Genomic DNA, 25,411 nt, shown 5'->3' with positions numbered 1-25,411 from the left:
TCAGAGGCTTAGGGACACCTAGTGCCTGGGTTTCTTCCTTGACCATCTTGGCCTATTCTCCATGAACTTATCTCATTCTTTTTTGAACCCAGTTATAGTTTTGGCCTTCATAACATCCCTTGGCAATGAGTTCCACAGGTTGACAGTGCTGAAAAAGTACTTCCTTTTGTTTTTCTTATCAGGCTATTAATTTCATCGTGTAACCCCTCGTTCTTCTGTTATGTGAAGGGGTAAATAACACCTCCTTATTCACTTTCTCCACACTATTAACGATTTTATAGAGCTCTATCATATCCCATCTTAGTTGTCTCTTTTCCAAACTCAGAAATCCCAGTCTTTTTAATCTCTCCTCATACGGAAGCTGTTCCAGCCCCCTAATCATTTTAGTTGCCCTTCTCTGTGGATGATTTCCTGAGGTCTCTTCCAACCCTAATATTCTATGATTCTGAACCTTTTCCAATTCTAATATATCTTTTCTGAGATGGGGAGACCAGAACTGCACGCAGTATTCAAGGTGTGGGCGTGCCATGGATTTATATAATGGCATTATGATATTTTCTGTTTTATTCTCTCTCTCTTTCCTAATGGTCCCTAACATTCTGTTCCCCCTTTTTAACTGATGCTGCACATTGAGTGGATGTTTTCGGAGAACTATCCACAGTAACTCCAAATCTCTTTCTGGAGTGGTAACAGCTAATTGAGACCCCTTCATTTTGTATGTATAGTTGGGATGATGTTTTCAAAGATGCATAACTTTACATTTATCGATACTGAATTTTATCTGCCATTTTCTTGCCCAGTCACCCAGTTTTATGAGATCCCTTTGTAATTTTTCGCAATCTGCTTTGGGCTTAACTATCTTGAGTAATTTTGTATCATCTGCAAACTTTGTCACCTCACTGTTTATCCCTTTTCCAGATCAGTTATGAATAAATTGAACAGCACTGGTTGGGTGACTTCCTCAAGGACACACAGTGAGCCCAAACTAAAACACAGGAGGCCTGACTCTTGCTCTAACCACTAGACTACAGGCAGTCTCTGCATGAATAAGTAATATGTTTTGACTTGGAGAGCCACAGTCCTATAGGGACGGGACGGGTGTCTTCAGTCTCAGTGCCTTTGCTCTGAATATGGGAGCTGACTTTTTTTTTTTTTCAGACTAAATTGACAAGTGTGGGGCTTGTAGTCAGTGTATGTGAACTGAAATTTCTGACGCTTCAGTGAGCTGTATAAATCAGTATGCTGAATTCCTCCTAGGCCACAGCTCAAGATCTGTCATTCCTCCACTCTCCTCTCCTTCCCAATCTCATTTGGCCTGAATAGGCTGAAAAATCAGAGTGGGGAAATCCATGCTTTCCTCAGTCTCTTCCTGTGTGGGTAATCTACATCAGAATCTAAATCTGAAACAAAACGAACGCATTTCTGGGAAGTATGATAGGTAATTGAGATAGTGGAGAGTTTCCCTCCCAGTCCTAAAGCTAGATACAGGCCTACAGGGAATAAATGCGTCCTAGCTCCTACAGCTATCACTCTGAGATGTCTGAATCTCAATGGCATGGGAAGAGTGTGGCTGGGGTATCAGATGCAAAATGACTTTCAGGGGTCAATGCATAAAAGCCTTGCTAAGTGCCTGGAAGATTGTATCCACAAATCACATTAAAAATGAAGCAGATTGTCGGGCTCCCCTTTCACAAATAGAACGATCACAGACGGGGACAAATGTACAAGACACGGGGAGCTCAGTACTCTCAGAAGCATCACAACAGCTCAGCCGATGAAGCAACCTCCTCTGGAAAAACTTACATCCCATAGCTCAACCTAGCCAGAAATCCCTAGGGCACTCGTTGCCATTTCCTCCATGGAGCAGTGTAGGCACAAACTGAAAATATTTTCTTTGTAGTTTTCAAATGCAAGGAAGAATTGTTTTATCTGAGTAGCTCTTGCCTGCAGGTAAAGTATTTAACAGCTCCTGGGCACACAGTTACAGCCTGGCTGACCCTCCTTAGCATAAACTCACTGAGTTCTCCTTAGATGGAGGCTTCTGTACATCTGGTTTGGGAACCTCGCTGTTTTATGGCTCTGTACATAGTGGTCATTTAGTTAGGGTCACCCCAATGTGATTTTCATAACAGAATTCCATTGTTCGTAGTAGTGCTGGATTCACTCAGTACTAAGAGACAATGTGGTCTGCTGTAGGGCTCTTACTCTGGGCTTTAAGGAGACAAAATGTGTCTGTGGCAATCTTTCTGTACAGCTTATCAATTCTGGTTGATATTATGGAGTTACTATGAAATGTCTGTTAGGGGTTTTCCCTTCGCCCCTTCCCCTGGTTCTTGTCACGCAGACAGACAGCAGAAGACTGGAAGTCTGAAGTGCAGGCAATGCGATGTTTATTGGGGTTAGTTGCAAGCAAGCATATCCAAAGCTCTGACACCACAGAGCCTTTTTCACAGTGTTCCTGTTTCCACCTCCTTTTTAGCAGGCCCAGATATACCTGCAGTGCACACCCCTGGTCCCAACCCTTACAATTTATGGTCATGTTCCGTTTTGGGGGGTTGTGAGTCTGGGGGCTTCGTACCACCTCTTTTGTATCCCATGGGAGGGGTAAGGAGTGAGGTTGTGCTATGATCAAGGACAGGCATTTCTTTCGCCTTTTAGTGTTTCTTATACCTTCCCCCCCTCCCATCTTTCCCCTCCTGACTGGTTGCTTGACCTTGTCTTGAAATAGGAGTTGAGGCAGTCTTCAAATGTACACTTGTATATTATACTCCCACCATACCCAGTAACACTTTAGCTCTATTCCTTATCTTTTCTCATTGTACTAAAAGCCCCATCTGGGTGTGGGAAATGCAACACACAGTGTCGTTGTTCTTTGTTCGTACATATTAGTAAGGATATAAGTGTATCAAAAATCAAACCCAAAATTCTATCTCAGGCTGATAAACAGGTCTATAGACTAACAATGTGGTTATGAAAATCTGCTGCATCATGAATACCTCTCGGTATGTCTGTCCTCCATCGGCTAGTATGGTTGTGTCACCTTTTCCTAGAACTGATACTATGGGAAGGTTGTTAACTTTAAACAACCATGCTTGGACCAACAAGTGAAAGGGCAATAATGTGTTAGACTTGTGCAAAGTGTCTTTATTAAATGCTTCATAACTACTGTGTGCCTCCAGAGAGAGCTAAAAGGTAAACCTGAAGCATCACACTTTTAGGGTGGAGTTCTGGGAGTGGGTGTGTTTAAGCAGTGGGAAAGTCTGAATGTCATCATTGCGCTCAGGGTCTGGGCAGCTGGTCAGCAGGTTCCAACTCTCAGAATATAAATTCTGTACCCTGAGAGTGTGCCTAGGGACCCCAAGATTGGGTCAGTGGCTGGACTTCATTCAGCCTCCAGAGGTTTAAAACACTCCAGGCTTAGATTCCCTTCACAGCAGCCTGGTGGGTGCCTGGAAGGGGGCACCGGACCAGATCTGTGACAATGTCTAATCTGGGTTTTGCAATATATTTCGTCTATGGCCCATTAACTTTTAGTTCTTATAAGAAATATAATGAAACCCCAGCTCTGCATCCCTTATTCATGCACATTTTCCTTGCTTATTCAGTAATAACATTAAAATAAATGAGACCATTTGAATAAGTAAAGACTACCCTTGAGTAAGGGTCATAGAACTGGGCCCTTGATATTGTGTTTGCCATCAAGACAGCTGATACCAAATTGGTCCCTTTGTTGTCTGAGCATAAGCCAAGGAGTGAATGTGAGTCTGACCTCTCCTCTCACTCCAAGGGGTTCTCCTTCAGGTCAGAATTGAGGTACTCTGGTGGGGTGGGATGGTACTGCTTGTGCCATACCTGTTCAATGGATAAACTGAGGACTTTATCCTCCTGGGCTATCAGGCTGACATCTTTCATGAGCACTACAATTTATTTGAAAATGAAAAAAAATAGAAAGGTGATTGACAAGAATAAAAGTATTACGAGAAATGGAATGATATTGTTGCCTGAATTGGATTAAGCAATGAATAATATGAAGGAAGAGCTCCTCAGCTCTGGAATTCATTTCCCACTACTTTCCACTATTGCCTGGTCTGCCACAGCCTAGGCTCCCACTCAGCAAAGCATTTAGGTTAAGCACATGCTTAAATCCCACTGAAGTCAAGGGAATGTAAGCACGTTTAACACTAAAACGTGCTCAAATGCTTTGCTGAATCAGGCCTTAGTGATTTTTCGTTTGTATTTTTAAATTTGTAAGAACAGCTAGGGTTTGCAATGGGCCCCTAAGTTATAAATCAAAATGAAGTGGGATGAACTGGTTAAAAATAAATATAAGAGTATAGTATGTGTATTTACCCGTCCTTCACTGTCTCAGCTTCTACTGTAGTCTTTCATCTTCTGCATGTGATGCCTTCTCTTTGAGAGTTTGATCTATCTGCTATTAAAGTGAATGGAAAGACTTCCACTGACTTTGACTGGCACTGGATCAGACCCTTACTGCTTATGTAAGAAAACAATTTGTACTGCCAAACTATTCTGCTTATCTTTTACTAATAATTAGTAAATAGTTACTTTAAATATTAGATCCTGATTTTCATTTACACTAAGGCCATTTTACATCACTCTGGTAGTGCAAAGGGGCCTTAAAGTAAATGTAAATGTGCTTTATTACCAATTTAAGGCACCTTAATCCTGTCAAGTAAAGCGGCCTTAGCATAAATAAGAGGCAAGTCCTTAGCGTTTCCCTTCCCACCCTTTCTCTGTCTCATCTATTTCGAGGGTAAGCTTTTCAGAACAGGGCTTATCTCTTACTATATGTTTGTACAGTACCTAGCACAATGGGGCCTTGATCTTAGCTGGCACCTCAGGACATCATCAGCAATGATAATAGTCATGAATAAGAAAGCTATTAAGCCAGATCTAAATTAATATTTGAATCCCTCTGTTAAATTTCTCTGAGTCCGTTTTTCATATGTAGCCTCGTAACCTTTTATACCGCACAGTTCAGCATTGTTCCTCACTGTGTTCAACTGTGGTGTCAGTACAGATGCTAATGACCTCTGCTGCCGCTTCTACAGCCATGTGTGCTGGGTGAGGTGAGGCGCTGTAAGGAAATTTCACATGTGAAAGTCTCCCTTTACCTGAAGGGGAATAAAACGTGTCAGTCCCATTAATGTCTGTACTTGCTAGACTCCATAGAACAGCAACTTGTCATCTCTGGCTTGTTGTGTTTTACAAGGTGAAAACAAATGCTAATACAACTAGAAAGCTTTTTATCTTTGTGTTATGATTCTGGAATGACCTCATCCTTAAGTCTCATTTTCCTTCAGAAAGAGCTGAATTCCCTGCCTGAGTGGCTTCCCAAGCCCTACACCCAACTGTGACCTGTTAGCTTAAATGGGAGTCATGTGCCTGAAGCCCCGAGCACTGAATTATCTGGGTTATTCATGCAGCTATACCCCAAAATGACAAAAGACTTCAGCCGTCTCTAGTTCAGAGGGCTCCCAAACTTTGCAGGCAACTGTATAACTTACCAGGGCAAGACCTTGGTGGTACGAGTCATTTCCTGCTAACTACCTGTGTATATAAGCTTAACCCTTGGTGGAGTCTGGGCTGCTCTGTCTAATTGTGAAATGGGTTTGGGGCAGCCCAAGCTCCCTTTATACTTTAGCAAACACTCCAGTGAATGGCAAGGGGACAGCAGCAGGGTACCAAGCGCTGGCACACAGGTTCAGTAGTAAGCCAGCCTAGATGCCGGCACAGAGGAGTGGGTGGAGCCTCCTGTGTACTTTTTACTCTCCTCTGCAGGCTACCTGCATTGTGGCGGCCGGGGCAGCCAATGGGGGGCTGTCTTGGGCACATGGATGGGAAGCGGTCAGGCAGAAGCAGAAGGGTCAGAGGATTGGCTCCTACTTGCTGAACTGGCGCAGAAGTACAATGCGTCAGGAAGACAGCTGGAGATACTTAATTCCTCCTGGAGAAAGGGGAAGCAGGGACTGGATCGTGACTGAATCACGATTTAGTCGCTGCTCTGCTCCTGGGGAAGCACAATTACACATTCCTTCCTACCTAAGTTGACTGCTAGGTGCCAATCCAGCCCCAAGGGAAAGGGGGCAACTGAGGGCATCAATCACAAAACACATGAAGTGTCAGGATTAATAGCCATACCAGTGGCTGCAATCAACTTGTCTAAAGGCCTTAGGGCCAAATCCAGCTCCCTCCGTATTAGCCATTAAGGTGTCTGGGTGCTGTGAAAGCACTGCTGTGCTGCTGCCCTGGAGCAAAGAGGGCCATACTGCAGAGTCGAGTTCTTCAGTGCTTCCTCCCAATTCTGCATGCTCTGGGACTCAAAGGGGCAGGCAGGAGTGGGGCTGGGGGGCTAGTGGATCAACTTCTAACAAGTGCCCCCAACAAAGCAGGAGTAAAGCAATGAAAATGGACTACTGCAGCAGCCACTGAAAAGTAGCTTTGCTGATGCTGAGACCACCCTGGCTTAACCAGGAGATCTTCAATGATCTAAAAATCAAAGAAGAGTCCTACAAAAAGTGGAAACTAGGTCAAATTACAAAGGATGAATATAAACAAATAACACAGGTATGTAGGGACAAAATTAGAAAGGCCAAGGCACAAAACGAGATCAAACTAGCTAGAGACATAAAGGGTAACAAGAAAACATTCTACAAATACATTAGAAGCAAGAGGAAGACCAAGGACAGGATGGACCCATTACTCAATGAGGGGGGAAAAGTAATAACAGAAAAGGTGGAAATGGCAGAGGTGCTTAATGACTTCTTTGTTTCGGTTTTTACCAAGAAGGTTGGTGGTGATTGGACATCTAACGTAGTGAATGCCAGTGAAAATGAGGTAGGATAAGAAGAGGCTAAAATAGGGAAAGAACAAGTTAAAAATTAATTAGACAAGTTAGATGTCTTCAAGTCACCAAGGCCTGATGAAATGCATCCTAGAATACTCAAGGAGCTGACTGAAGAGATATCTGAGCCATTAGTGATTATCTCTGAGAAGTCATGAAAGACAGGAGAGATTCCAGAAGACTGGAAAATGGCAAATATAGTGACCCTCTATAAAAAGAGAAATAAGAACAACCCAGGAAATTACAGACCAGTCAGCTTAACTTCTGAACCTGGAAAGATAATGGAGCAAATAATTAAGCAATCAGTTTGCAAACATCTAGAAGGTAATAAGGTGATAAGTAACAGTCAGCATGGATTTGTCAAAAACAAATTGTGTCAAACCAGCCTGATAGCTTTCTTGGACAGGGTAACGAAACTTTTGGATGGGGGAAGCGGTACACATGGTATATCTAGACTTTAGTAAAGCTTTCGATACTGTCTTGCATGACCTTCTCATAAACAAACTAGGGAAATGCAACCTAGATGGAGCTACTATAAGGTGGGTGCAAAACTGATTGGAAAACCATTCCCAGAAAGTAGTTATCAGTGGTTCACAGTCAGGCTGGAAGGGTATAACGAGCGGGGTCACACAGGGATCAGTTCTGGGTCCAGTTCTCAATATCTTCATCAATTATTTATATAATAGCATACAGAGTACACTTATAAAATTTGCGGACGATACCAAGCTGGGTGGGGTTGCAAGTGCTTTGGAGGATAGGATTAAAATTCAAAATGCCCTAGACAAACTGGAGAAATGGTCTGAAGTAAACAGGATGAAATTCAATAACGACAAATGCAAAGTACTCCACTTAGGAAGGAACCATCAGTTGCATACATACAAAATGGGAAATGACTGCCTAGGAAGGAGTACTACAGAAAGGGATCTGGCAGTCATAGTGGACCACAAGCTAAATCTGAGTCAACAGTGTAACGCTGTTGCAAAAAAAGTGAACATAATTCTGGGATGTATTAGCACGAGTGTTGTAAGCAAGACACGAGAAGTAATTCTTTTGCTCTACTCTGCGCTGATTAGGCCTCAGCTGGAGTATTGTGTCTAGTTCTGGGCACCACATTTCAGGAACGATGCGGACAAATTGGAGAGAGTCCAGAGAAAAGCAACAAAATTGATTCAAGGTCTAGAAAACATGACCTATGAGGGAAGATTGAAAAAATTGGATTTGTTTAGTCTGGAAAAGAGAAGACTGAGAGGGGACATGATAACAGTTTTTAAGTATGTAAAAGGTTGTTATAAGGAGGAGGAAGAAACATTGTTTTTCTTAACCTCTGAGGATAGAACAAGAAGCAATGGGCTTAAATTGCAGCAAGGGATGTTTAGGTTGGACATTAGGAAAAACTTCCTGTTATGGTGGTTAAGCACTGGAATAAATTGCCTAGGGAGGTTGTGGAATCTCCATCATTGGAGATTTTTAAGAGCAGGTTAGACAAACACCTGTCAGGAATAGTCTAGATAATTAGTCCTGCCATGAGTGCAGAGGACTGAACTAGATGACCTCTTAAGGTTCCTTCCAGTTCTATGATCCGTGGGCTGAGGGAGGGAAGATTAATTCCCATGGTTCAAAACACCACGCTGGTCTGAGAGTATCACACCTCCACAAGCCCTGTGCCATGCCTGGCTACAGGAGTTTGGAGCAGTGGGGTGGATTTGGTCCCTATATAGTATGGGATAACATGGTGTAATTGCTGGGTGGTATACGAGCACTTGCCCTTGAAAGATCAGCAGGAACCAGGCCAGATGGGACATTAAAAAGTCAATATCTGTGCAAGTAATATACATTTAACGCTAACAATGGTCTGTACCAGATTTAGAGGTGACTCTGCAGTGAATGCCTGGGAATGCAATTGATATGGTTTATTTTTAGACTCCCTGAGACCGTGACCAACATTCTAAAAATCAGCTGGAACACCTGATGCATTTTAATAAAGCAGAGACATTCTTCCCCTTATGCTGGTCTCTGAAACCCAAATGTGAACTAAAATTATGTTAAACTTGGAGATGCTCTTTATTTCCCAGAGGCTGTAGCCTAGATTCACGAGGAAAACTGGGCTATCGTCTTTCCTTCTTTCTCACTTTCTAAGGACAGGCAAAAACATATAAATAAAATACCCCAACCTAACTCTAACCTCTCCTCTCAAATCAAGATGAACTCTAATACCCTGTCAGAGGTCCAGGCCATTTGCCCCCTAACATTTTTGCCTTGATTACTTCTGTACTACCTGATCTGGATGAAATGCCATAAAACAGGCCATTCTGGGATTTCTGGCCCTGTCAAAACCCCTTAGCACCAGGTGTTTCAGGGGGAAGTCTATTAATGCAAAATGCACACAGCAGGGCTTGCCTGGTGGTTCACTGTCGCCGCCTCACATTTTCGGGAAGGGATCAAAGGAGAATGGAAGTTGTTCCCTGGATGATTGATCAATTTATCTAGGTACTTATATGACCCTCATCACTGGAATCTCTCCATTTCTCATAAATTAATTAAAAAGAATGGCAATCGCACCAATCTCCTGCCCTCCCTTGCCTGAAGGAGAAACTCGAAAGGTGGGAGGTTTCTGTTTTTTTTGTTTTTTTTTGTTTTTTTTTGTAGCAGGGTTGCTTTTAGAGCAGCCTTAAGAAGGGGATAGCACTGCTAGAATGGAAGAGGGGGCTAAGAGGTGTATCGTCATGTTGCACATCACCATAACCCTGTCTGAGACCAGGAGACACAGCTTGTCGCAGCCTCTGCCACCTTGCAGAAAATGTGTGTGGGGTGGTGGTGGCTGTGCAATTAGTGTTAATAGCTTCTTAGTATAAATATGGAGCTCCCTGGGCCTCCTTTTTAATGAAGGCAGACAGTAGTTCGCTTCAGTTGCCATACATAGAGTTGCCAGTGTCCAGTTTTTGACCGGAACACCCAGTCAAAAAGGGACCCTAGTAGCTCCAGTCACCACTGCTGACCGGGCTGTTAAAAGTCTGATTGGTGGTGCTGCCGGTGCAGCAGGGCTGGCAGGCTCACTACCCGGGCAGCCCGGCTCCGTGTGGCTCCTGGAAGTGGCCGGCACCTCCTGCTCCTAGGCGGAGGGATGGCCATGGGGGCTCTGCGCTCTGCCTCCGCCCTGAGCACCGATTCCGCAGCTCCCATTGGCTGGGAACTGCGGCCAATGGGAGCTGTGGTGGTGGCATCTGTTGGCGGGGGCAGTGCATAGAGCCACCTGGCCACCCCTTAGCCTAGCGGCCGCAGGGACATACCGGCCATTTCCAGGGGCCACCTGAGGTAAGCTCCACTCACAGCCTGCACCCCATATCCCCTCTTGTACCCCAACCCCCTGCCCCAGCCCTGAGCCCCTTTCTGCACCCAAACTCTGTTTTGGAGTCCTCACCCTGCACCCCCCTTCCTGCATCCCAACCCCTTGCCCCATCCCAGAGCCCCCTCCCACATCCTGAACTCATTTCAGACCCCACTCAGGAGCCCGCAACCCCAGCCCAGAGCCCATACCCCCTTCCACACCCCAAACCCCTGCCCCAGCCCAGAGTCCCCTCCCACACTGAACACCTCAGCCCCAGCCTGGAGTCCCCTCTTGCATCCCAAACCCCTTATCCCTGGCTCCACCCCAGAGCCCACACCTCCAGCCCTCATCCCACTCCTGCACCCCACACTCCTGCCCCAGCCTGGTGAAAATCAGCAAGTGAGTGAGGGTGGGAGAGAGCGAGCGACAGAAGAGGGGGAATGGAGTGAGCGGCGGGTGGGGCTTCAGGAAAGGGGCCAGGCAGGGCTGGGGCCTCGGGGCAGGGCACAGGTGTTTGGTTTTCTGAGATTAAAAAGTTGCCATCCCTAGCCATACACCTCTAGCCCCAAGGCATTTCTCCAGAAAAAACACAACATGTGTTTTGGTACAGTGAAAATGCCAGTCCTGCTTGTGGGTGAATATTCTAGCACTGGAAACCATGTGCTCATTGCAAGGCTGTCAAGCAACCAGGCAGTTAGCTCCCATCTACAAAATATCCCCAGTTCTCCAGTGTCCACTTCTTAGCAAGCCAAGTTTATTTGCAGCGCTCTGGTTTGTTAACATGGCTGTGCCTGTAAAAAAAACTATTTACCACCTCCCACCCCCCACCTCACTCTTTTATAGTCAGGAGGCTACATGCTACTAAAAGGGATGGGTGGTGTTTCCAAATCAGGAAAGCCCAGGTACACTGATTGACACATATATATAGCCTCCATTCCTGAGCAAACTGGAGCATTGAAACAAAGCATCATAGTATCCAGCACTACACAAATGTAACTGGACTCCTTCACAACTTTTATAACATGCATTTATTTCATTCTCCTTCTCTCTGTATTCAGACCCCTGCATCATGTGATCATCAGAAAGTAAGAAATCCATATGCTGCATATTATGTGTGTGCTGCATATTGTGTGTGCGTGTATACACACCCACACCCACAGTGGTTGTCAGAGATTAATTTCAGGATTACTGACTCCTACAACTCAGGCCTCTGTATTTGCGTTTAAGAATAAATTCTGATAGCTATCAGTCATACTTAGGATTTCATACTGTCCACTAGAGGTCGACATAGAGAGCCTGCATCTGCTGAATTGAACAATGGAAAAATGCCATATGAACTCAATGGGAGCAGAACTGGGACCTTAACCAGCCCATTACATACTCCCCACAGTCAGGCAAAGCTCATCCCCAATGAGGTTCACAGGGCTTCAAATCTAACAGATTGGCATCAGTTTCTAATTAATCCACTTCCTGCAGCATAAAACAGACATTGTAGTCAGAAAGGATAGAAGTCAAAGCTAGAACTGGATGAATACAAGAAAAAAAAATTGTGACTATTGGGTTGAATTCAACCTACCTGTGATGGCTGGCGCTTGTTGGAAGCATCGCATAGTGGTTTGGGGTGAGTTCCTTCTTAGTAAGGAGGAGGGCTGATTGGGGATCCCGGGTCCTCCCACTCCACCAGGCTCTAGCCGAGGGCAGGTTACTGAAGGTGTGGCACTCAGGAGCACCTTAAAGCTGCCATCCCTGGGCTCCTTCCTACCACCAACTCCATTGTCCAAGTTTTGCAGTCTGTAGCATAAAGGTAATAGAAAAAGGTACTAACTTTATGTTCAGTCTGTCTGGGCCCAGCAGGTAGGCCCCTCTTTTCAAAGATAGGCTTCTGCAGCATCTCTACTCAGGAGTTCCCAGGGCAGGTCCTTCTCCCTGCCTTGTCAGCCCCTTTTTGAGCTACCTGGCTTCCCTTTTAAACTCCACCTCCAGCTGGAGCCTACTTTGTGAGTGTGGCTTGATGGGGGTCATCTGGGCCCAGAGTTGCTCTTTGACCCCTTCAGTTCTAGTGCATGGTTTATACACACTGTCACATCACCAATTTGCTTTGCTGGTATTTGCAACTCCTTTTACTCATGAATGTTCAGGTGAGGAAGTTTGTATTTGGAAAACTATTCACTGAAAGCAAAAGGGAGAAAATATATTTGTGCACATATTTATACTGGATTTTGAAATCTCTCTGATTACCTTGGTAGAAATGGCCATTCCAGACAATTGATCCATCTATTCCAGTATCCTGTCTCTGACTGTGGCCAATAACAGATGCTTCAGAGGAAGGTGCATTAAAAAAAATCCCACAATGGATAGTGATAGAATAGCCTGCTATACAGGGGAAATTTCTTCTATATACCAAACAGTTAAGGATTGATTATGCCCTACAACGCGAGTTTTATATCCTTTATAATTTTTATCCCATGTGGAGTTTTTATTCATATAACTGTCTAACATTTTCCTTAAACCTATTAAGCATTCGGCATTGACATTATTATTGTTTATTTGTATTACCACAGTGCCTAGACACCCTACTCATGGAGAAAGACCCTGTTGTGCTAAGTGCCGTGCAAACACAGAACAAAAAGACAGTCCCTTCCCCAAAGAGATAACAATCTAAGTATAAGGCAAGAGACAACAGATTGATACAGATGGATGGGGCTGTAGAAGGGAAAAAATGAGACAATGCATTGCTATCAGCCTAGCCATTGTCAAGTCTTATGTAGTTATCATGGCAAATGAGAGTTTTGAGGAGAGAAAATAATACAGCAGGGCACAGATTATCCAACAAGTTCTTGAATGCTTGGAGAAAACTTTTTATTGCAGAAGATGGAGAAAGCGACTAGGGGAGAGGCCTTTCTAGATTTGATTCTAACAAATAGGGAGGAACTGGCTGGGAATTTGAAGGTGTAAAGCAGCTTGTGTGAAAGTGATCCTGAAATGATGGGGTTCATGATTCTCAGGAATGGCAGAAGGGAAAACAACAGAATAAAGACAATGGACAAGAAGGCAGACTCTAGCAAAGTCAGAGAATTGGTAGGTAATATTCGATAGGAAGTAAGTCTAAGAGAAAAAAAGAGTTCAGGAGAGCGGGCAGTTTCTTAAAGAGATCTTATTAAGGGCACAAGAGCAAACTATCCCAATGCATAGGAAAGATAGGAAGTATGGCAAAAGACCACCTTGGCTTAATCAAGAGATCTTGAATGACATGAAGCTCAAAAAAGAGTCCTAAAAATGGTGGAAAGTAGGTCAAATGACGAAGGATGAATACATTAAAAAAAAAACCACAAACAGAAGCATGTTGCGACAAAATTAGAAAGGCCAAGGCACAAATGAAATTAAACCAGCTAGGGACATAAAGGGTAACAAGAAAACATGTTACAAATACAATAGAAGCAAGAGGCAGACCAAGGACGGAGGAGGGATAGCTCAGTGGTTTGAGCATTGGCCTGCTAAACCCAGGGTTGAGAGTTCAATCCTTGAGGGGGCCACTTAGGGATCTGGGGAAAAATCAGTACTTGGTCCTGCTAGTGAAGGCAGGGGGCTGGACTTGATGACCTTTCAAGGTCCCTTCCAGCTCTAGGAGATGGGATAATTTATTTATTTATTAGGTCCAGCAGTCAATGAGGAGGGAAAGAAAATAACAGAAAATGTAGCAATGGCTGAAGTGTTAAACACCTCTTTTGTTTCAGCTGTCACCAAAAAGATTAGTAGTGATTGGACAACCAACATAGTGAACATCAGTGTAAATGGGGCAGGACCTGAGGCTAAAAGAATTAAGAGTTAAGAATTACTTAGACAAGTTAGATGTCTTCAACTGACAGCTGACATCCTAGAATACTTAAGGCACTGGCAGTCGAGATCTCTGAGCCATTAGCAATTATCTTTGGGAACTCATGGAGGATCGGAGAAAGCCAGAGCACTGGAAAAGGGCAAATATAATACTTAGCTATAAAAAGGGGACTAAGGACAACACAGGGGATTACAGACCAGTCAGCTTAACTTTGATACCTGGAAAGATTATTTGTTCCATTATCAATTTGTAAGCACCTAGAAGATAAGGTGATATGTAAGTTTGCATGGATTTGTCAATAACAAATCATGTCAAACCAAACTAATATCCTTCTTTGACAGGGTAACAAACCTCATGGCTAGCGGAGAGGCAGTCAATGTGATATATCTCAGCTGTAGTAAGGCTTTTGATACTGTCTCGTGAAAGTTATAATGAAATGAAATAATAATAATAATAATGAAAGTTTAATTTCCAGGGAGAGGCTCTTTATATCCTCTCCATCCCTTGTGCAAATGTGTAGGGGCTGGACAGTGGACATAATCTGACCTGTGGTCTCCACTATGCTCAGGTTTCCTGATCACTCTTCTTCTGGAAGTATTGATCATAACACCTGAGGAAGAATCAATCCTCATTTGTTCTTGATGATCTGGACAGTTTTGCAAAGGAGTTTGTACGCTAGTCCTGTCTCTAGTTCCTGTGTAGTAAAGGTGGAAGGTGCATGACTTGACAGTGTAGAACCTACAAATCTTGCACAATAGTAGGCACTGCCCATCCCTTCTCAAAGTCTAATTTTAGTCCCCCTTAAGTCCCAGTATGTCAGACATGCCCTGATCAAATTGAAATTTATATGCATCTTTTGCTTTGGCTTGTCTGGGATTTTGCCACATAGGGTGGAATTGGTGTCTGCCCAGATTCAGCTGTGCTGGGCCTGGGCCATACTTGGTGGCATTTATATTCTATAACTGAGGAAAACTAAAAATTGATCCTCTTGTTTCAGAGCATGCTTTACAGTTTGCAGAGCTCTCTCAGGCTCACCATTAGCTTGGGGATAATGTGAAATGGTTACAATGCAGTCAAAGTTACAGTTGTTCATAAAGGACATGACTGCTTTTTGACAAATTGTGGATTGCTGTCCATAACAAATTCATCTGATGTTGTGCAAACCTACTCTCCAGGCAGTTTGGCATTCAAGCTAAAAAAGTCAGGTAAATGTGTGACTTAAGTGTCCGGCAAAGTAGTAAGCTACATCCAAGTACCTGTAATTCACAGCTGCGTACCCCAACTATTCTACCGGGTCGGTTTGACTCCTGAGAAATTGTTAACATTGCCTAACATTGGGTAGATCTGCATTTTTCACAAAACTTACATAAACATATGGAGCCAGAACTCCAACTGGGGTAAACTGGAATAATTAGTGGATTTACAGCTGAGGGTCAGGCCCTTTAGTCCTAGATTTGAGAACAGAAAAACCAAGGCTACAAATTAAACGCAATAAGAAGAATCGAACAGAGAAAAGACAAGAAACACTTGGGCCAAGATTTTCAAGGCCCTGTTTTTTTAAAAATCAAAGAAACTTTGCCAAATAGGTGGTACATTTAAATAATCACATCCAAGGAATATTGTCTGTCTGTCTAGATTAGATTCCATATCTATAATCTACGTAGATTTTCATACCACACCTTACTGTAGTTCCCGAGCACTTCAAATACTGAAATAAAACCCTGACACAAAAAATTCAGTGTGTATAGACAATGGCTGAGGTACTCTGCTCAGGCCAAGGAGCACTCAACAAAACTCAGGAGGGGTTTGCACTCCCCTAAACCTGGGACCAGTCTGGTCCCCACAGTACATAAATCACAGAAGCTAAAGGTTGCCATAACTTGTGCCATCTGCTAATGAGGCCCCAAGAGGCCATCATGGGAGCCAATGTTCACCAGGATGCCCCAGCTTTGCCATCGACCCCTGGTCACGAGCTGTTTCCCCACTGCAGGGAGAGCTGCATTGCAGCATCTGCTATGGTGACTGTGTGCTAAACTAAGTGATAATCCCCACTGTGCTGGGGAGATCCTTCTGGGGCTGCTTTGTTCCAGTGGTCCTGACACAGGAGAGAATCTGGCTCATTGAAATTCAGAACCCACAGAAATATTTGACACAGAATTTTGAATGGTCTGAATTTTTACAAATCAAACTCTAACTCCATTAGCAGTTTGATTCTCTCTTAATGATGGTGTAGGATTTTTTGAATATAAAATATCACTAGCCTGGGCAGTACCCACAGAAATATATTACTTGTATTCATAAATAACACAGAGTTTGACAGGGAAGAAAATTGCAGTTTGAGCATCAGTTTTATCAGTCTTCTCTTCAAGATTTGAATCTTAGTCTCCAAGACCCTATCTCCATGGTAATGTCAAGGAAGAGCAGGACTTGTGTAACCTTGGAAATTAATTTTCTTTTTCTTGACACACCTCAATTTTCTTCACAGTATCCTAAAAATTGAAAGTAATTAAAAGAGTTTTGCATGTTTTCCATCCCCCAACTCCTTCTTGCCTCGCTGCAGAGTCAGATGGTGATGCATGAAAAAGCTGGGATTTTCAAAGCTACCTCGAGTATTTGAATGCCCAAGTCTCATTCAAATTAATGAATTAAAATTAATGGGAATTGGGCATCCACATCCTATAGGTGGCTTTGAAAATCTCAGCCAAAGTCTTTTGTATACTCAGTAAGGCTCCACTTATGCAACAAGATCTAACAAGGAGCCTTAGGCCCATGAAGAATCCTGCTGGCTTCAAAGGGACTCTGCAGCATAAGGCTCCATGCTACTGGAGACCACTGAAGGAAAAGGACATGTTAGTTTCATAGAGTGTAAGGCCAGAGAGGACCATAGATAGAATTATAGAATCATAGAACTGAAGGGACCTCGAGAGGTCTAGTCCAATCCTCTGCACTCATGGCAGGACTAAGTATGATCTAAACCATCCCTGACAGGTGTTTGTCTAACCTGCTCTTAAAAATCTCCAATGATGAAGATTCCACCACTTCCCTGGACAATTTATTCCACTGCTAAACCACCCTGACTGTTAGGAAGTTTTTCCTAATGTCCAGCCTAAACCGCCCTTGCTGCAATTTAAGCCCATTGTTTCTTGTCCTAGGTTAACGAGAACAGTTTTTCTCCTTCCTTCTTGTAACAACCTTTTATGTACTTGAAAACTATTATCATGTCTTCTCTTCTCCAGGCTTAACAAACCCTATTTTTTCAATCTTCCCTCATAGGTCATGTTTTCTAGATCTTTAATAATTTTTGTTGCTCTTCTCTGGACTTCCTCCAATTTTTCCACATCTTTCCTGAAATGTGGCACCCAGAACTGGACACAATACTCCAGTTGAGGCCTAATCAGTGTGGAGTAGAGCGGAAGAATTACTTTTCATGTCTTGTTTACAACACCCTGCTAATACATCCCAGAATGATGTTTTCTTTTTTTTGTAACAGTGTTACACCGTTAATTCATTTATCTTGCGATCTATTATGACCCCCCAGATCCCTTTCTGTAGTACTCCTTCCTAGGCAGTCATTTCCCATTTTACATGTGTGCAACTGATTGTTTCTTCCTAAGTGGAGTACTTTGCATTTGTCGTTATTGAATTTCATCCTATTTACTTCAGATCATTTCTCCAGATTGTCCAGATCATTTTGAATTTTAAACCTATCCCCCAAAGTACTTGCAACCCCTCGCAGCTTGGTATCGTCCGCAAACAAGTGTACTCTCTCTGCCATTATCTAAATCATTGATGAAGATATTGAACAGAACTTGAATCAGAACTGATCCCTGTAGGACCCCACTTGCTATGCCCTTCAAGCTTGACTGTGAACCACTGATTACTCTCTGGGAACGGTTTTCCAACCAGTTATGCACCCACCTTATAGTAGCTCCATCTAGGTTGTACTTCCTCAGTTTTTTTATAAAAAGGTCATGTAGATCATCTAGTCTGACCTCCTGCATATCACAGGCTATTAAGTTTCACCCAGTTACCCCTGTGAAAGGGTTGACTCAATGCTAGCACCTCCTTATGGCCAGGCATGGCATAGCAGCTCTCTTCTGATCAGGTACCACCTGCCAACCAATGCTCTGGGCCTGCAGATATCTGCCTCTTCCTGTGACTTGGCCCTCCAGCCAGGTCACTTTACAGTCTTGCCCCTTCCGGAGTAGTCAACTAACAAGAACAAGGAAACTTAACATAAATAAACTGAGTTCACAGGTAAAAGTGGGGAATGGTTCCCTCTCAAGGTGTGTCAGCATCCGGCCATCCCTTTCCTCAGGAAGGGCCCATGAAGAAGAGCATACTGTTGGGTGCCTTTGGTCTGCCCTCTCTTCAGGAGCTGAGCACTGAAGGCCTGCTCTCCTTCCTGGTGTGCCATCAACTAGCAGGAACTCTTCCTCTTAAGCTCTTCACTCCAAGACTAAAATTTCTCACACATGCAAAGGAGCAGAGCCACCTGTGCCCACATTAGCTCGTTAACCCCATATTGTCCCACGTGGGGTTTGTTTATCCCAGCACAGCTCTATAGTGATCCCAAAGACTTCAGTTAGACTAAAGCATTTTAATCCTCAGGAAATTTAACTGTTAAGTGCTACAGACAGAGAACAGGGGAGACCAAGGTGCCACCAATGGTCAAGGCCTTTGCAATGATAAGGAATTGATTAGGTAAGATATACACAGATAATCCTACCAGGAGATTCCACACCCAGTGCTGCAGAGGGAAGGAAAAGGAAACCCCAAAGGTCACTGCCAATCTGATCGGGGGGGGGGGGGGAATTCCTTGCCAACCCCAAATCTGGAGATCAATATGACCCTGAGCATGTGTATTAGGTTCAATATATCTTACCTAGTGTTTTCTTTAACAATGTTGCCAAAGAAATGACAGGACCAACTTGTTTCACCCTTTCTTTTAAACTTAAATCCCAAACACTGGAAAGCCTGGTTGTAGGTCATCTTCAAGTGTCTCCAAACAACAGTGTCCTCTGCAGGTGGGCAGAAGTGCTGGGCACATTGATGGATGACTCACGGGGTAGCTTTTTACCATATTATTTTGGATGTCAACAGGTCTCTAAATTAATCAGTGATCTGGAGCAGTATGCGACTGGTTTCAGTAGACTATTAAGATCTTGCAGTAATTGTCCCCTTAATTCATATTCAGTGGCATCCACACCTATAATGGTTGGGCTTACTAGCAACATAGGAAGTAAGTATTGGGGCTTCAGATAGGAGTTGTTCGACTCTGTAGAATGCCTGCTCTGGTGCTTGCTCCAATCCAGGTGCTTGCCCTTCTCAGGAGTTAGTCAAAGGATGTATTGTTTCTGACAGGTTAGATATACATCTGCCAAGCTAGTAAATCAAACCTAGGCTTCTTTTCAGTTCTAGAATAGATTCAGTAAGCTGCCTTTCCTTAATGGCTTTACTCTGGAGGTTGGCTTTCATCTGGAGCATTTATAACATGTCCAAAGAAGTCTAGCTGTTTCTGGTTCAGCAAGCACTTCTCTTCACTGAGCTTCAGACTTGCAGACTTTATTGTTTCCAAGACAATAGACATTCTTTCAACATATTCCTCTTCCTTGTTTTCCAGTGTTCTGGTAGCATTCACTGGCTTTCCTATGGTGTTCATTATCATAGTATCTGAGTGCCTCACGTACATCAATGAATTTGTTTTCACAACATCCTTTGAGGTAGGGAATTATTACTATCTCCATTTGACAAATGGATAACTAAGGCACAGAGAAATTAGCTGACTTGATTAAGATCACTCATAGTGTCTATGGCAGATCTGGGAACAGAACACGTCTCCTGAGTTCCAGTCACAAGATTATTCTTCTTCTCCAACCCATAGCCATGTACTACAATATCATCTGCAGAAGTGATTACAGTGCTTATTCCAGGTGCTTCAATATTTATATCTTTTTCATTTGGAAAATCTCCGGTGTACTAGTAATGCAAAGTGCAAATTTTCAGAAATAATGCAGTCTCAATAGCATGATAACAGTTATTAACTTGGCACTGTCTGGATATACAGGCCTTTGCCAAAAAACAGTTGCAGCATCCAAAGGAAAAATATAGTGGCTGCTCTGTGAGAGATTGCAGAGAATGGCAGTGCTCTGTCATTTTCTTTGTAAAGAGAGGATCCAGTTGGTGTAAGATCAGCTCCCTCCAACCAGGAATGTTGAGGTTCCCTCCTTTCTGTGTCTACATTATGGAAGAAGTTTGTGGTTAATAAATCTTGACCTCTTACCCTAATATAGACAAACCCTAAATGACCTGCCCAAGCTCACATGGGAAGTTGGAGATAAACTCAGGAATTGAATCTAGATCTCCTGAGATCTATGCTAAGTGCCTTAACCATAAGGCCATATTGGCTCCTTATAGATAAGCATCTCCAGTTGACAGCAAATTAGACATGAATTTACACTATGACCATAAAAAAGGCCAGTGTCCCTTTAGGTTTCACATACAAAATGCATGGCATCATTGAACAAAAGGGTGATAGATTCTCTCTCCTGTACTATATATGGCTTTTGTGCAACTGCCCATAAAATATTGCATTGAGCATCTCACTACCTCAAAGACAGTAACAAAGTGGAGAAAGTGCAAAGAATAGCGACAAAATGAACTTGGGTCTAGAGAACTTGATTTAGGAAGCAAACGGGGTAGAGGGATATGATTACAGTCTGCAAACATTTGATAGGTGCCACACCAAGGAGGGAAAGGAATTGTTTAGGGTATTACATGGTGGTATAATTAGGAGTAATGGGATGAAATTATGAGGAGAAAAATGTGGATAACTATTATGAAAAATTCTTAATGAAATCATATGTGGAATAGACTCCCAAGAGAAGTAGCTGAAGCGCCATTGCTTGGGACTATTAAAACAAGCCAATAATAGGGAACAATCCTGCAGTGGCTGGGAGATGGACTGGGTGAGCTAGGTCTTTTCCATCTCCAGCTTCGATGATGAAAGTGTTTTTAGATCCTTCAGGATGAAAGGCATTGCAGGAATGCAAGTTATTACTATTCATTTTACACAGATGGACCAAAGAAACCATCAAAAGAAGACATGTTTAAAATTATACATGAGCCAGGAAAGAAAGGTTAAAGTCATTTTTTTATCAAAGTAAGTTAAACTAGGCTAATTGGTGCTATTCAGAGACAGTACAAGTGATTGATCTCTTGCAACACTAAACTGCAAATGATAATTCAAACCTCAAAAAAAATATCTAGCAGAGGTTGCACCAAATGAAGTCATGGCTGGGGAATTAGTGAATTTTAAACCTGAGAACAAGTAGAAAAAGGATGGAATATTTTAGGTGGAGGAATTTCCCTAGCTTTCTGTACAAATAAATTAATGGTGATGATCCGTAAATGGTAGGGCAACTTTCACATTCCTCTGAGATTTTGATGCCTCTTCTAATTTTTCTCACTGTTCAGAATTTTGCTTCATGCTAGAATTAAAGATGGAGATATATTTAAGAACCCACATCCTCCATGACTTTTTCCAGATATAATGTTAATGCAACATTCTGTGTTCTGTATTGTAGTCATACATCCTTTCTACTCATTGTAACTATCAAGTCTGATCCTGTGAAGTGATGTGTGCCCTCTGGTCCCTATTGAAATTGTGCTGAAAGAGGTGCAATTACACAGAAAATTGTGGGGGAGTGGAGATACATGAGACTTATATCCATGCTGAGCACGCCATCAGCATCAGAAGAGTAAAAGTTAGGGGTAACATATCCTGCTCAGCCCCCGGCAGCTGTTTCTTTGAACATTGAGGGACTTTCAGATGAAGTGAGAACTCCCAGTTCCTTGCAGGTGGTGTTCAGTATCTTGTAGGATGGTCCTTTGACTACGAGCTCTTCTGTGCAGGGACCCTTTTTGTTTACCAAAATTCACATATTATGAGGTAGGATGGTAAAGATTATTGCCACAGTGTTACAGAGGAAAAAGCTAAAAGAGAAGACCCAAATCTCCATTGACTTGCACTTTGTATAGTCATTGACATAAGTGCAAAGTTGATGAACATAAGAACGCACCAGAGTTCTCCACTCACACCAGTGCTAGCATTTTATACCCACTTTTTATCCTCTTTGCATTGTTGTAAATGACTACACAAGGTTCAGGGCAATGGAGAATCAGGCAAGGAACTTTTCCAAGGTCCACACAGCAAGTAAATTAAAGAGGATTAAAAAGCAGCTGTTCCTGGCTCCCATCCTTAAATTCCATTCATTGGACCATACCACCCCTGCATTGAAGCTAACTTACTGTAATAATAATAATATCGCTGGTAAGACAGAGACAGCAATGAACATGCAGAGGAATGTTCTGTGACTAATGACGGTTGCAATAATATTTCACATCTTTCTAGGTCTGTAGTGGCCCTTCCCAGCCTCCTCAGCCTATTGTCATTCCGAAGCCTGTTCAATCGGTCATTCATGTACCTTTGCAACCGAGCTGCCCAGGCCGAGGCAAGATGGCAAAACTTCTGAATCCAGAAGAAATGACATCCAGGGATTACTATTTTGATTCCTATGCTCACTTTGGAATCCATGAGGTAAGGCTTTCTTTTCTTGGTAAAAATATGAAAGGGCAACATGGTTTCAGTGATTTCATGGTTGATTTTTTCCCCCTCCTACTGGATGCACCAATTTGCCAAAGACCTGATTCTGCAATCTTTACTCATGGCAATGGTTCCTCTGATTAAGTGCTAATGATGAACTCCACCCCTGGGCAGAGGGCCACTTCAAGGCCTATGTATTATTTAAATCTTCAAAAGAGGCCGGCAGGGGTGCATGGAACTTGTGCTGGCTCTCTGCACAGTGGGGAATTTCACCTTTAAGTATGTGGTACTTAGCATGACTATAAGGGTTGCAGAATGGGTCCACCCCCATGGAAAGGACATACCAATTTAGTAAGCTAGCTCTTTCTTTGCTAGAACATTTAAACACAGATGCTGCATACAATATACAGTGGGCCATATTCTCCCTTCAGACATGCATGCCAAGCTCCTATTGATTTCAATGGGAGATGCAAGCATTTATCTAAGGGAAAATTTGGTAAGGACTCCAGAGCAATCTGTCATTTACATTTAATGCCCATGCAGTAATTACAGTGAGGTCATCAAACAAACTAGGATTTGTTTCCTTTATTTTGGTTTGTGTTTTGTTGGGATTTTTCATTGTGGGGGAGTTTTTTCCGCCACTTGTGTATTTTGTTTGGCTACTGGGTCTTGTTGCTGTTTGAAATTTTCCTGTTCTTAGTTACATCTTTTTCTGTGCCATGTTCAGAAGGGTTTAGGCATTTTGTAGGAGATGCTGCAGCTTTTAATAGTGATTTGAATGAGGTCAGGTTGGAAGCTTGACAAATAGATTTTGGAAGGGCACTCAACGCACAAGGGGCATTATGGAAGAAGACGCAGAGACAGATGTGGGAGAAGGAGATCAAAAAGGTATTGAAGAAGGCATAACATGATGTGAGGACAGTGGAATTGTACAGTTGTACGCAAGGGTTATATTAGAACAGCAGAAATTTTAATACTAATAGTGATATATGAGACAGAAAGAGCCCAGCTTGTCTCTCAGATCCCAGGGTGAGTTTCAGGAGTAGTAGTTAGAAAGATATTTTTATGTTTGTAAATAAATTGAACAAGTTTGGTATAGAGTCACTGAGACAGCAGCCCCTCCCTGCCTAACAACCCCTCCCCCTTTGAAATCCACAAAGTCCCAAATATGCATAATTCATACAAAAGGGATTCTCCACAGGAAGGGAGGAAGAAGGTTGCTACCACTTCAGTGCAACTGCCTCCCTCCTTCTGACAGTTATTGGGTAGTTTAATAGCATCCTTGGCATGCAAAAATATGCAGGACAAGATCTGGGCCTTGGCTTGCAAGCAGCTTGGACCAAAGGATGTATCATCCTCTCTGTCTATAAAGAGTTACAGGAACATATTTCAAATCTGGGTACCTAAAGCTAAGCCGTTAAATCCATACTTAGGCTGAGATTTTCAAAGCCACGAAATTGATTTAGACATTGTATTCCCATTCCAATTAATGACAGTTGGGCTTGCAAATCCCCTAGGCAGCTTTGAAAATCTCATCCCTAAGATCAAATTTTATAAAATTCATAAAATATATTTTGTTTTTGAAAATCAGGCCCTAAAAGCACATGCTCAGGAAACATTAAATGGTGCCATAATGTGTCAGATCAGTAGTGAGAAACAAGCAACATGGGGATTGGACCAGGCTTAATACCGCCACAGCAGCTCCTACTTCATGCAAAGTGGAATCAGACTCCCCTCTCTACCCTTTTCAGTATTTTATATCAAGCCACACTCCATGAGAAAACGTCCCCTTACACGTCAACAGTTATGGATATAATCAGTCCCCTTGAAAGTAACCCGCCCAGACAGATAAGCAACCAATGTATAGTAATCTTGTGCACTAGTGCTTCCATCTGCTAGGCATTGGGGCTTTCATATATCTTGGCATTCAACACGCAATCATCCTCCTGCCTAAAATTATTCAGTGAGGACAGCAAGAATAATCACAGTTATTGCCTTTTAGACATAATAGATAACATTTTCACAAGCACCTGAGTGGCTCATTAGTGCCTAAGCCACTTTTGAAAATGGAATTTAGGTGTCTAAATCACTTGTGTTTTTGAAAATATTTCCCCAATTTGTTTGATTTTCCTCACACTAGTGCAAATGAGGATTAACTCCACTGATGTGAATAGAGTTACACCTATATAAAATTGGTGTGAGAAAGGAATTGGCCCTATCAGTGGCAACTTCAGAAGAAGGAACTGAATGCCTAAAGGGACTGATCAAGACTTAACCTCTAGATACTGCACACATACCCACTGGAAACTAAGATCCTTCTAGTAGTGAGGCAGTGAGATGCAGGGAATAGGAGAGTAAAATGTGAGTCAGGAGACTTGGGTGCTATTCCTAGGTCTGAAACTATTAACTGTGAAACTTTGGGCAAGTCTGTTGAGCTGACATGTTCACAAGTGTCTACTCAACTTGAGTGCCTTCGTTTTTGGGTGCCCAAGTAAAGACACCTAGGAATCTCAAGATGGGCTCCCATAATTATTGGACAATAGAAAATGTAGTCCTCAATCTCTCTGTGCTCCAATCCCCACCCCCAACTTGTAAAAGAGGAATAATAATAACTACCCCACCTACTGGGGAAATACACTGTCTATGTATTATTAGTTCACCAAGTCATATCCAGGTGAGTAGTGACAGTCATTACCTTCTAAAGTCTGTCTGGTGACCTATGTGAAACCTATTGGAGTTAGTCTTAGTCCAGTTCCTTGTGGAGGTGTCTTTTTAGTATTA

The 25,411-nt window shown here is 42.8% G+C and overlaps 1 protein-coding gene across 2 annotated transcripts in view; it reads left to right on the top strand.

Annotated features, from left to right (window-relative positions):
- PRMT8 (protein arginine methyltransferase 8) overlaps positions 1–25,411 on the top strand; it is a 100,791-nt gene that overhangs the window by 27,446 nt on the left and 47,934 nt on the right. For both annotated transcript variants that reach the window (XM_005307823.5, XM_005307824.5), the window contains exon 2: positions 22,439–22,624. In XM_005307823.5, the coding sequence (XP_005307880.1) occupies positions 22,439–22,624 (186 nt within the window). The remainder of the gene's footprint in view (positions 1–22,438; positions 22,625–25,411) is intronic.

Source organism: Chrysemys picta, chromosome 1, assembly GCF_011386835.1.
Source record: "Chrysemys picta bellii isolate R12L10 chromosome 1, ASM1138683v2, whole genome shotgun sequence".
NCBI lineage: Eukaryota > Metazoa > Chordata > Testudines > Emydidae > Chrysemys > Chrysemys picta.
Note: the sequence above shows the minus strand (reverse complement) of the source record. Positions and strands in the feature narration are given on the sequence as shown.